General features: G+C 41.4%; 1 protein-coding gene across 11 annotated transcripts in view; it reads left to right on the forward strand.

Annotated features, from left to right (window-relative positions):
- The window catches only part of ENOX1 (ecto-NOX disulfide-thiol exchanger 1), a 611,047-nt gene that overhangs the window by 362,521 nt on the left and 235,614 nt on the right, over positions 1–12,912 (forward strand). Inside the window, exon 5 of one of the 11 annotated variants that reach the window (XM_060129467.1) lies at positions 8,225–8,294. The exons of the other annotated variants lie outside the window; for them this stretch is intronic. Within the exon in view, the coding sequence (XP_059985450.1) occupies positions 8,279–8,294 (16 nt within the window). The 5' untranslated portion in view covers positions 8,225–8,278. The remainder of the gene's footprint in view (positions 1–8,224; positions 8,295–12,912) is intronic. 11 annotated transcript variants of the gene reach the window in all.

A 12,912-nucleotide genomic window follows, 5' to 3' on the forward strand; every position in this document is an offset into this window, starting at 1 on the left:
TATGGTTTCCTTTGCTGTGCAAAAACTTTGAAGTTTCATTAGGTCCCATTTGTTTATTTTTGTTTTTATTTCCATTTCTCTAGGAGGTGGTTCAAAAAGGATCTTGCTGTGATTTATGTGATAGAGTCTTCTGCCTATGTTTTCCTCTAAGAGTTTTATAGTGTCTGGCCTTACATTTGGGTCTTTAATCCATTTTGAGTTTATTTTTGTGTATGAAGTTAGAGAGTGTTCTAATTTCATTCTTTTACATGTAGCTGTCCAGTTTTCCCAGCATCACTTACTGAAGAGGCTATCTTTTCTCCACTGTATATGTTTGCTTCCTTTATCAGAGATAAGGTGACCATATGTGCGTGGGTTTATCTCTGGGCTTTCTATCCTGTTCCATTGCTCCATATTCCGCTTTTGTGCCAGTACCACACTGTCTTGATTACTGTAGCTTTGTAGTGTAGTCTGAAGTCAAGGAGTCTGATTCCTCCAGCTCCATTTTTCTTTTTTTTTTTTGCCGTACGCGGGCCTCTCACTGTTGTGGCCTCTCCCATTGTGGAGCACTGGCTCCAGACGTGCAGGCTCAGCGGCCATGGCTCACGGGCCCAGCCGCTCCGTGGCATGTGTGGTCTTCCCGGACCGGGGCACGAACCCGTGTCCCCTGCATCGGCAGGCGGACTCTCAACCACTGCGCCACCGGGGAAGCCCCTCCAGCTCCATTTTTCTTTCTCAAGAAGGCTTTGGCTATTTGGGGTCTTTTGTGGTTCCATACAAACTATGAAATTTTTTGTTCTAGTTATGTGAATAATGGCATTGTTAGTTTGATAGGGATTGCACTGAATCTGTAGACTGCTTTGGGTAGTATTGTCATTTTCACAGTGTTGATTCTTCTAATCCAAGAACATGGTCTATCTCTCCATCTGTTTGTATCATCTTTAATTTCTTTCATCAGTGTCTTATAGTTTTCTGCATACAGGTCTTTTGTCTCCTTAGGTAGGTTTATTCTCTCATATTTTATTCTTTTTGTTGCAGTGGTAAATGGAAGTGTTTCCTTAATGTCTCTGTCAAATTTTTCATCATTAGTGTATAGGAATGCAAGAGATTTCTGTGCATTAGCTTTGTATCCTGCTACTTTACCAAATTCATTGATTAGCTCTAGTAGTTTTCTGGTAGCATCTTTAGAATTCTCTATGTATAGTATCATGTCATCTGCAAATAGTAACAGTTTTACTTCTTTTTTTCCGATTTGTATTCCTTTTCTTTCTTTTTCTTCTCTGGTTGCTGTGGTTAACACTTCCAAAACTATGTTGAATAATAGCAGTGAGAGTGGGCAACCTTGTCTTCTTCCTGATCCTATGGAAATGGTTTCAGTTTTTCACCACTGAGAACGATGTTGGCTGTGGGTGTGTCATGTATGGCCTTTATTATGTTGAGGTAAGTTCCCTCTATGCCTACTTTCTGGATGGTTTTTATCATAAATGGGTGTTGAATTTTGTCAAAAGCTTTTTCTGCCTCTATTGAGATGATCATAAGGTTTTTCTCCTTCAATTTGTTAATATAGTGTATTGTACCATATTGATTGATTTGCGTATATTGAAGAATCCTTGCATCCCTGGGATAAATCCCAGTTGATCATGGTGTATGATCCTTTTAATGTGCTGTTGGATTCTGTTTGCTAGTATTTTGTTGAGGATTTTTGCATCTGTGTTCATCAGTGTTATTGGCCTCTACTTTTCTTTCTTTGTGACATCTTTGTCTGGTTTTGGTATCAGGATGATGGTGGCCTCATAGAATGAGTTTAGGAGTGTTCCTCCTCTGCTATATTTTCGAAGAGTTTGAGAAGGATAGGTGGTAGCTCTTCTCTAAATGTTTGATAGAACTCATCTGTGAAGCCATCTGGTCCTGGGCTTCTGTTTGTTGGAAGATTTTTAATCACAGTTTCAATTTCAATGCTTGTGATTGGTCTGTTTATATTTTCTATTTCTTCCTGGTTCAGCCTCAGGAGGTTGTTCTTTTCTACGAATTTGTCCATTTCTTCCAGGTTGTCCATTTTATTGGCATAGAGTTGCTTGTACTAATCTCTCATGATCCTTTGTATTTCTGCAGTGTCAGTTGTTACTTCTCCTTTTTCATTTCTAATTCTGTTGATTTGCGTCTTCTCCCTTTTTTTCTTGATGAGTCTAGCTAACGGTTTATCAGTTTTGTTTATCTTCTCAAAGAACCGGGTTTTAGTTTTATTAATCTCTGCTATCGTTTCCCTCATTTCTGTTTCATTTATTTCTGATCTGATCTTTATGATTTCTTTCTTTATGGTAACTTTGGGGGTTTTTTGTTCTTTCTCTAATTGCTTTAGGGGTAAGGTCAGGTTGTTAATATTTGAGATTTTTCTGGCTTCTTGAGGTAGGATTGTATTGCTATAAACTTCCCTCTTAGAACTGCTTTTGCTGCATCCCATAGCTTTTGGGTCTTCATGTTTTCATTGTTATTTGTTTCTAGGTATTTTTGGATTTCCTCTTTGATTTCTTCAGTGATCTCTTGGTTATTTAGTAGTGTGTTGTTTAGCTTCCATGTGTTTGTAGTTTTTACAGATTTTTTCCTGTAATTGATATCTAGTCTCATAGTGTTGTGGTTGGAAAGATACTTGATACAATTTCAATTTTCTTAAATTTACAGAGGCTTGACTTGTGACCCAAGATATGATCTATCCTGGGGAATGTTCCATGAGCACTTGAGAAGTTAGTGCGTTCTCTTGTTTTTGGATGGAATGTCCTATAAATATCAGTTAAGTCCATCTTGTTTAATGTATCATTTAAAGCTTGTGTTTCCTTATTTATTTTCATTTTGGATGATCTGTCCATTGGTGAAAGGGGTTGTTAAGTCCCCTACTATTATTGTGTTACTGTCCATTTCCTGTTCTGTGGCTGTTAGCATTTGCCTTATGTATTGAGGTGCTCCTATGTTGGGTGACTAAATATTTACAACTGTTATATCTTCATCTTGGATTGATCCTTTGATCATTATGTAGTGTCCTTATTTGTCTCTTGTAATAGTCTTTATTTTAAAGTCTATTATGTCTTTCATGAGCATTGCTACTCCGGCTTTCTTTTGATTTTCATTTGCATGGAATATCTTTTTCCATCCCCTCACTTTCAGTCTGTATGTGTCTCTAGTTCTGAAGTGGGTTTCTTGTAGAAGCATATATATGGGGTTTGTTTTTGTATCCATTCAGCCAGTCTGTGTCTTTTGGTTGGAGCATTTAATCCATTTACATTTAAGGTAGTTATTGATACGTATATTCCTATTACCAGTTTCTTAATTGTTTTGGGTTTGTTTTTGTGAGTCTTTTCCTTCCCTTGTGCTTCCGGCGTAGATAAGTTCCTTCAGCATTTGTTGTAAAGCTGGTTTGGTGGTGCTAAATTCTCTTAGCTTTTGCTTGGCTGTAAAGGTTTTAATTTCGCCGTCAATTCTGAATTAGATTGTTGCTGGGTAGAGTACTCTTGGTTGTAGGTTTTTCCCTTGCATCACTTTAAATATGTCCTGCCAGTCCCTTCTGGCTTGCAGAGATTCTGCTGAAACATCAGCTGTTAACCTTATGGGGCTTCCCTTGTATGTTATTTGTTGTTTTTCCCTTACTCCTTTTAATATTTTTTCTTTGTATTTAATTTTTGATAGTTTGATTAGTATGTGTCTTGGCATTTTTCTCCTTTGTTTACCCTGCATGGGACTCTCTGCACTTCCTGGACTTGATTGACTATTTCCTTTCCCATGTTAGGGAAGTTTTCAACTATAATCTTTTCAAATATTTTCGTAGTCCCTTTCTTCTTCTCTTCTTCTTCTCGGACCCCTATAATTCAAATGTTGCTGTGTTTAATCTTGTCCCCAAGGTCTCTGAGACTGTCCTCAATTCTTTTCTTTCTTTTTTCTGCTCTGCAGTAGTTATTTCCACTATTTTATCTTCCAGCTCACTTATTCATTCGTCTGCCTCAGCTATTCTGCTATTGATTCCTTCTAGAGAATTTTTCATTTCATTTATTTTGCTGTTCATCATTGTTTGTTTGCTCTTTACTTCTTCTAGTTCCTTGTTAAACATTACTTGTATTTTCTCCATTCTATTTCCAAGATTTTGGATCATCTTTACTATCATTACTCTGAATTCTTTTTCAGGTAGACTGCCCCTCTTCATTTGTTTAGTCTCGTGGGTTTTTACCTTGCTCCTTCATCTGCTGTGTATTTCTCTGTCTTCTCATTTTGCTTAACTTACAGTGTTTGCGATCTCCTTTTCCAGGCTGCAGGTTTGTAGTTCCCGTTGTTTTTGGTGTCTGCCCCCAGTGGGTAAGGTTGGTTCAGTGGGTTTTGTAGGCTTCCTGGTGGAGGGGACTGGTGCCTGTGTTCTGGTGGATGAGGCTGGATCTTGTCTTTCTGGTGGGCAGGACTGCGTCCGGTGGTGTGTTTTGTGGTGTCTGTTAACTTATTATGATATTAGGCAGCCTCTCTGCTAATGGGTGGGGTTGTGTTCCTGTCTTGCTAGTTGTTTGGCATAGGGTGTCCAGCTCTGTAGCTTGCTGGTCGTTGAGTGGAGCTGAGTCTTAGCGTTGAGATGGAGATCTCTGGGAGAGCGTTTGCCGTTTGATATTACGTGGGGTCGGGAGTTCTGTGGTGGACCAGTGTCATTAACTCGGCTCTCCCACCTCAGAGGCTCAGGCCTGATACCCAGCCGAAGCACCAAGACCCTGTCAGCCACATGGCTTTGGCTAGAGGGTTTGGTATGAGGCTTTGTGGCCTGGAGTTTCTGCAGCCATTGTTTCATGATGAGGTGAGTCATTCTCCTCCCAAGCATCGTCTCTGCTCCCAAACCATGCCATCACTCTGTCAGTTGTGACATTTTTGAAGAGTACTGCTCAGATGTCTTGATTTGGGTTTGTCTGATGTTCTCTTACAACTAAATTGAGGTTATACAATTTTGGCAAAGATACCACAGAGGCGATACACACTTCTCAGTGTATCACGTCAAAGGCCACATGCTGTCAATATAATCTTATCACTGGTCTTAATGTCCTTTTGATAACATCAGTTGAAACAATATTATTTTCTCCTTAGTACGTGAAATTATATCATTAATTAGAACATCGTATTCTATCATTCCAGTGATTGAAGTTTAAATTTACCATATTAATAAAAATATGCTTTTATAAATATAATATACATTTTCACCTGGATTAACATGATTCTTCAATGAATTTTTTTTATTGTAATTAACACTTCTTACAGTATTCCAGTTTTAGGCATACATCTAAGGTAACTCTGATTTTTTTATTTCCTGATCTGTAAAGTGGTTGTGAGAATCCGATGAGAATTTAAATGTGAAAGTGGTAGCATATAGTTGGTTCCTGGCAAATTTTAGGAAAAGTAGAATTCTGGTTTTAATAATTTTTTTATGTTAAAAAAAAAATCACATTACCTCTCAAGGTAGTAAAATGTTAAAAAAAAGTCATGAGGGGCTTCCCTGGTGGCACAGTGGTTGAGAGTCCGCCTACCGATTCAGGGGACACAGGTTCGTGCCCTGGTCCGGGAGGATCCCACATGCCACGGAGCGGCTGGGCCCGTGAGCCATGGCCGCTGAGCCTGCACGTCCGGAGCCCATGCTCCGCAACGGGAGAGGCCACAACAGTGAGGGGCCCGCGTACCGCAAAAAAAAAAAAAAAAAAAAAAGTCATTAGTTAGTTAAATATCATAGTAACTATTGTCAGCAGTTACTACTGTTCAAACATATGGAAGCACATTGATCAAAATTAGTATAGAGATTTTTAACATTTCTGGCTCTTGAAGTTAGCCTTTTTCTACTTCTTTAATTGCTCTGCTAGTATGAACTTCAGGATTTTTCCCATTGTTCTATACCTAATTGTTAGACCTGGTAATTAACACGTAAATGATAGGAAAGCCTCAGGTTCATCAGACTTTGAGGGTATGACTTTTTAGATCTAGATAAGGAAGAGGACCAGGGCTTAAATTATATTTCTTAGGTTACACACCTGTCCCTATTTCACCCTTTTATTTATTCCCTATTTTAAAATTTGACTTATTTTGTTTAAGGAGGTATCCTATAGAACATCAAAGTTTTGGGAGCTAAAGTGTTTTCTCGTGGAAGAAAATCTAAAAATGTCTTGTCTGCAGCTGTTTTTGATTTTAATACTTCTGAAACTGTTTCCTCTGTCTGTAATACCCTCCTGACAGATCTGTCGGCATATTGAAAGTGTTGCAGTGTGGCCTAAACATTTCATGAGAAAAGTCTAGCTCATTGCTCATTTATTCACTGAGCACCTGTGTTTGGCTGGGTAGGTGCCGGACACACAATCGTGAGCAAAAGAAACAGAATGCCTGCCTGTATGGAACTTCAGTCTAGTAGAAGGGACAGGCATTGAGAGGAAAACAAATGGAGAAAAATATGTATTAACAAATACACAAAATGTTATGAAGTTAAAGAACAGGTTGCCATAAGAGAGGATGGTCATTAATCATGGAAGAGATATAAGAAAAGATTCTGCCAGTCAGGCCAGCAATCACTTAGCCGGTGCTCTCTCTGCAAGGGTCAAAGCCAGGGATTCTGTAACAGCACATTCATGAACCCTTGAAATTGGAAGATCCGAAAGGGCATCTTGTAGACTTGCCAGCCGACACTATACTGTTGAGTATAGAAGGTCAACCAGCTGCTGCTTTCAAAAACTGCCGGAAGCCTTCTCTCCCTCCCTTTCTTCTTTTAATTAATGATTCTGTTATTTATCAACTCTCTGCTCCCGTGGCTGTCAAATTTTGGTGCACATCAGAATCTCTTTTGGAGTTGTTTTTTAAAATGCCTGGACCTCACATCAGATCTGCTGAGGGTTTGTTTAAAAATCTGAGGGTGGAAACCAGCATATGCATTTGTAAAAACCTCCTCAGGTGACTCTGGTGTCCGTCAAAGGCTGAGAACCACGGTGTGCCAGGCGCAGAGGCTAGTTCTGTGGCTACTGAGAGAAGCACGTGTCTGCCTGGGGACAAGCATGGCTTTGTATATTATATAAGTTCAGCAGTGGAAGCATTTGACTGCTCTGTGGAAAGCTCACATTGTTCTCCTTTTGAACTAAATCTTCTTGCACCGTCATCTGTATATTCTGACTGCTCCTCCGGTCCTATCTGTCTGTCTCCAAAAGTTTCTCTCAGTCTGTTCCCTCTCTCCATCTCCACTGCCACTGCCCCATTTTGCCTGGGCTCTAGGAATTACTTTAGAACTACCCTCCCCCAAGCTTCTCTCCCTGTGAGCTGACCCTTAGTTTACTCTGAGGTTTCTAAATTACAAATTTGATCCTATCGCTCCCAATTTAAAACACTCTGTTTGGTCCTCATTGCCTATGGAGAGCAAAGTCCCTAGCTTGGCCCGCACCTATGTTTTCAGCATCATTCCCCACCATTTCACCATTTGCCCCATAAACTCCAGGTGATTAAAAACACTCATTTCTATACCACACCATGCACTTTTCAGCTAAGCATCATTGCTCATAATGTTGTCAATGCCTGAAACACTTCTTATTCCAGTTTTCACCTTCATTCGTCCTTCAAGAAAATCTAAAATCACTTCCACTGGCAGAGTTGATTGAGTCTTTCTCTCTGGTCTTTATATAAACCTGTGTTTTAATTAATGTACCCCTTTGTCTATGTGCATACCTATATACTGACATACCTATCTGGGCCAGCCCTCTTTGGAGTGAGTTTTTGTTTGCCTAGAACTTAAAATGGTGCTACAGACAGTAGGAGTTAACTAAACATTCACCGAGTGAGTGGGAAAAAGAGTGAATGAACCTGAAACTGGTTTGCTGTATCCCCTCGACTGGTCCTAATTCCATTTTTTTTTTTTTTGGTGTATTACTTAACTAGTCTATCATATATGTGTTCTTTCCTCCTAATATAGGAAGATTACTCTCACCCTTTGTCTTTTTGCCCTAGTCACACACTTAGTAAGTTGTCATTTTAAAACTGACACCAACTCCTTGGGATTCCAGTAGTCATTATGGGTAGTTTCAAAGTTGTACTAAGTTCTCAAAGTCAAATAACCTCATCCTGATAAACTTGCTATAAACTCAGATTTGCAAGAGAGTAAAGTGCGTAGCATTTAACCTACTATCATATTACATTGGTTTCAGGATTGAGCTGCTGATCTCATAAATTCATTTTAACAATCCTGCATTTTTACTCCCCTCCATTATAGGCCATTACAAGATATTGTTATCTGTAAAACTTCTGATCTCTCCATCAAATCTGAATGAAAGCCTTGCCAGGTAGAGTATTTTGGGTTGTAGGTTTTCCCCGCTGCGGAGCACAGGCTCCGGACGCGCAGGCTCAGCGGCCATGGCCCCCTGGGCCCAGCCGCTCTGCGGCATGTGGGATCCTCCCGGACTGGGGTGCGAACTCGCGTCCCCTGCATCGGCAGGTGGACCCTCAACCACTGCGCCACCAGGGAAGCCCTGTTGGTCTTCTTTTGATGCTTTTAACATTATCTCCTTATCTTTAACTTTTGCCGTTTTAATTACATGTCTTCATCTGGTCCTCTTTGGGTTGATCGTGTCTGGGACTCTGCTTCCTGGACCTGGATGTCTGTTTCCTTTCCTAGGTTAGGGAAGTTTTCAGATATTATGTCTCCAAATATGTTCTCTGCCCCTTTTTCTTTCTCTTCTCCTCTGGGACCCCTATAATATGAATGTTAGTACACTTGATGTTATCCCAAAGGCCTCTTAAACTGTCCTGCTTTATTTTTATTCTTTCTTCTGTTGAGAGTCAGTGATCTCCTCTACTCTGTCTTCCGGCTTGCTGATCCATTCCTCTGTGTCTTCTAAAATCTCCTGTTGATTCCTTCTAGTGTATTTTTTATTTCCGTTATTATATTCTTCATTTCTGTTCGGTTCTTCTTTATATTTTTTCACTCTTTGTTAAAAGCTTCTAACATCTCACTCTGTCCGTCCAGTCTTCTCCCGAGTTCTTTGAACATCTTTGAACTCTTTATTGGGTAGATTGCTCATCTTCACGCAGTTCTTCTGGGGTTTTCTCTTGTTCTCTCATTTGGAACATATTCCTCTGTCACCTCATTTTACCTAATTTACCGGTTTTATTTCTTTGTGTTTGTAAGGTTAGTTATATCTCCCAACCTTGGAGAAGTGGCTTTGGTAGGAGACGTCCTAGGCATCCTGGCAGTGCAATTCCTGCTGGTCACCAGAGCTGTCTGTATGCTTTAGGGGTGCCCCTGAAGTGGGCTTCATGGGCCCTTCTGTTGTGGTGGGCTGACTCCCATGGGCAGTCTGGCAGGCTGGCTTCCCAGCCCTGTTGGTTGCCAGGCCCTGCCTTGTGTGGAGGCTGCTAGCCCACCGGCGGGCAGAGCTAGGTTCTAGGGTGGGTAGTTCTGGGACCAAGGGTCCCAGGTCTAGTATCAGCCTGCTGGTGGGTGGGATCAGTTTCTGACACAGCTGGCTGCAGAGTCTGGCTGTCCCATAGTTGGTGTTGGTCTGTTAGTGAGGGGGGCTGGGTCCTAGGGTGGCTGGATGAGGGGTCCAAGGTGTCTCAGAACTGACGTCGGCCTGCTGGTGGGCGGGGCCGGGGCGCAGGGATTCCTAGGGATTGAGGCTGGTCCCTGGGCTATTGCTGGCCCACTGGAGAGTGGAGCTGGGTCTCGGGATCTTTGACTGCAGGTTGCTGGTGTTCCTGGGGCTAGTGCCCGGGTGGGTAGCACCAGGTCCTGAGCGCTCTGGCAGATAAGGCCAGGTCCTGGGGTAGCTGTGGGCTCAGGGAATCTTTAGGGAGCCTGTCTGCTGGTGGACGGAGCTGTGTCCCTTCCCAGCTGCTGCGTGGCCTGAGGCATCCTAGTATTGGCGCCTGCAGGCTATTGGGTGGGGTCAGGGCTGGATCCTGAAGCTAAAAAGCTAGAGGGAGGATTCGGAAATGGTCCTTGCCAGCATCAGAGTCCTCGTGGTGGAACGAGCTCCCAGAAATGGCTGCCACCAGTGTCTGTATCCGCAGGATGAGTTCCAGTTGCCTTTTGCCTCTCTGGGAGGCTCTCCAAGATCAACAGGTGGGTCTGACCGGAGTGTCTATTTCCCACAGACCTCTGGCTCTCCCAAAGGTAAGCCCTGCTAGCCTTTCAAAGCCAAACATTCTGGGGGCTTATCCTCCCGGTGCAGGCCCCCTGGGCTGTGGAACAGAATGTTGTAATTATCCTCCAGTTTGTGGGATACGGGTCTTGCCTTTGCTGCATCTCTGCTCCCCCTACCTGTCTTGTGGTTCCTCCCTTATATCTTCAGTTGGAGAAGGTCTCTTCTGGCAGTCTTCTGGTCTTTCTCATCAATAGTTGCTCTGTAAATAGTTGTAATTTTGGTGTGCTGCTGAGAAGAGGTGAGCTCGGGGTCTTCCTACTCTGCCATCTTGGCCGCTCTCCTCCCAGTATTGAGTCTCACACTTGCTTCTTTTTTTTTTTTTTAAACTTTTTATTTTATATTGGAGCATAGTTGATTAACAGTGTTGTGTTAGTTTCAGGTGTACAACAAAGTGATTCAGTTATACATATACATGTATCTATTATTTTGCAAATTCTTTTCCCAGTTAAGATGTTACAGAATGCTGAGCAGAGTTCCCTGTGCTATATAGTAGGTCCTTGACTGTTATCCATTTTAAATATAGCAGTGTGTACATGTCAGTCCCAAACTCCCTAACTATCCCTCCCCCTGACCCTTCCCCCCAGTAACCATAAGTTCATTCTCTAAGTCTATGAGTCTGTTTCTGTTTTGCAAATAAGTTCTCTTGTATTATATATATACATATATATATATATTAGATTCCTCATATAAGTGATATCATATGATATTTCTCTTTCTCTGTCTGACTTACTTCACTCAGTATGACAATCTCTAGTTCAATCCATGTTGCTGCAAATGACATTATTTCATTCTTTTTAATGGCTGAGTAGTATTCCATTGTGTGTGTGTGTGTGTGTGTGTGTGTGTGTGTGTCACATCTTCTTTATGCATTCATCTGCCAATGGACATTTAGGATGCGTCCATGTCTTAGCTATTGTAAACAGCGCTGCAGTAAACATTGGGGTGCATGCATTGTTTTGGGCCATGTTTTTCTCTGGGTATATGCCCAGCAGTGGGATTGCAGGATCATATGGAGAATATCTAAGGCTCACCTAACGCCCTTCCTCTCCCCTCTCTCACCACCACCTCAGGCTATCATTCTGTGCTTGCATTGTTTATTATAACTTCCCAACTTATGAATTATTTTCCTTGCATGTGTGGATTATTTTGCTTTGCAGAGGGAAACTCACAACAGGGCAATTGAACAATTCTGTGGTCTTTGTTGTTTATCATTAATGACCTTCCCCCCAAATATTTCAATTTTTCCTTGTTCCTCCTCTTCAGATATTTTCACATATTCTATGTACTACCTTTGGTTGTTTTTCACAATGTTCAATCCCAGTCCTTCTGGATTTAGGCCTCTCCAGTGTTCTCCTAAGGAATCTTCTGACACTTGTATGATTGTCTCTACTTTGTGTCATTGCTTCCATTTATTTCTCATCCTTGTAGAATCAGAATTCATCAGAGTTCTTGTAAAGACATGGTGAATTCTATAATGGCATCCCCTTTTCTTTCACTAGGATTATGACTGTATAGTTATGTGATCAGAATCTTATTTTTCAGAATCTCTTTTAAAGTAGAGCTGACATCTCTGCATTCATATTATACTTATCTTTTTGCTGGTGTTTTAAAATGCTTTTCCTAAGTCAATGGTGTGGATCTGATTAGAATTAATGTTCTCTATCCTCACTCTTATGGAATCCAGGCTGGTATAGTAAGTTTCTTCTAAGAGTCCAGTCATCTTCATGTTGTTATTGACTTTTTTTGCAGCTAGTCAATATTAAGGCTATTATATAGTTCTTCCCTGGCCTCAAAGTTTGAGAACAGACTCCTGCCACTCTTAACCTAGTTTAATTAAACCATTGGTAATCTGCTCTCCATGACTTTATTTAAAACTCTCTTAAAATCTATAATATAGTGTGTATTTTTTCAGTCTCTTGGTTAATGAATTCTGAGATTACTCTCTGTGCTATAAAGAATGTGCATTATTGGGCTTCCCTGGTGGCGCAGTGGTTAAGAGTCCGCCTGCCGATGCAGGGGACACGGGTTCATGCCCCGGTCCGGGAAGATCCCACATGCCGCGGAGCGGCTGGACCCGTGAGCCATGGCCGCTGAGCCTGCGCGTCCGGAGCCTGTGTTCCACAACGGGAGAGGCCACAACAGTGATAGGCCCGCGTAACACACACACACACACACACACACACACACACACACACACACACACAAAATGTGCATTATTTTCTTTCTACTAAAATGATCTCTTTTACGCTTTTGAGCAATAAAACCCTAGTTTTAGTATTGCATGAGTTGGGGAGTAAATGCATGTTTATATTGTCAAGACTTTCTTAATCTTTTCAGTCTATCTTTTATATTAAAAAAAACACCTCACTTTAGTTTTCTAGTTGGTAAGCTAGCATCTTTATGTAGGAAAATGTTTTACTTAGGAAGCATGCATTCAAATCCCTTGACATTTTCCTCCAAGCAACATCTTAGAGAATAAAAACTACCTCTGTCATTATATGGATACAGAGACCAGTGTAATCTGAATGACTTCACTTCAGTGTACAGTAGTGAAGGAGAGGCAGCTTTGTCCTTTCAGTGCCCTCTCCCACTCTGATTTCACACATCAGCATTTACCTTACCCTTCCTGAGCTGCCTGCTTACTTTCCCTCTCTCTCTTCCTATTGAGGTATTTTTTATCCTTCGTGACTCAGCCTGTATTTTTCTTGTCTGCGGTACTTCCCTGGCACCCCAGAAGAAAATAACATCTCTTCTG

This window comes from Lagenorhynchus albirostris, chromosome 18 (genome assembly GCF_949774975.1).
Source record: "Lagenorhynchus albirostris chromosome 18, mLagAlb1.1, whole genome shotgun sequence".
In the NCBI taxonomy this organism is placed as follows: domain Eukaryota; kingdom Metazoa; phylum Chordata; class Mammalia; order Artiodactyla; family Delphinidae; genus Lagenorhynchus; species Lagenorhynchus albirostris.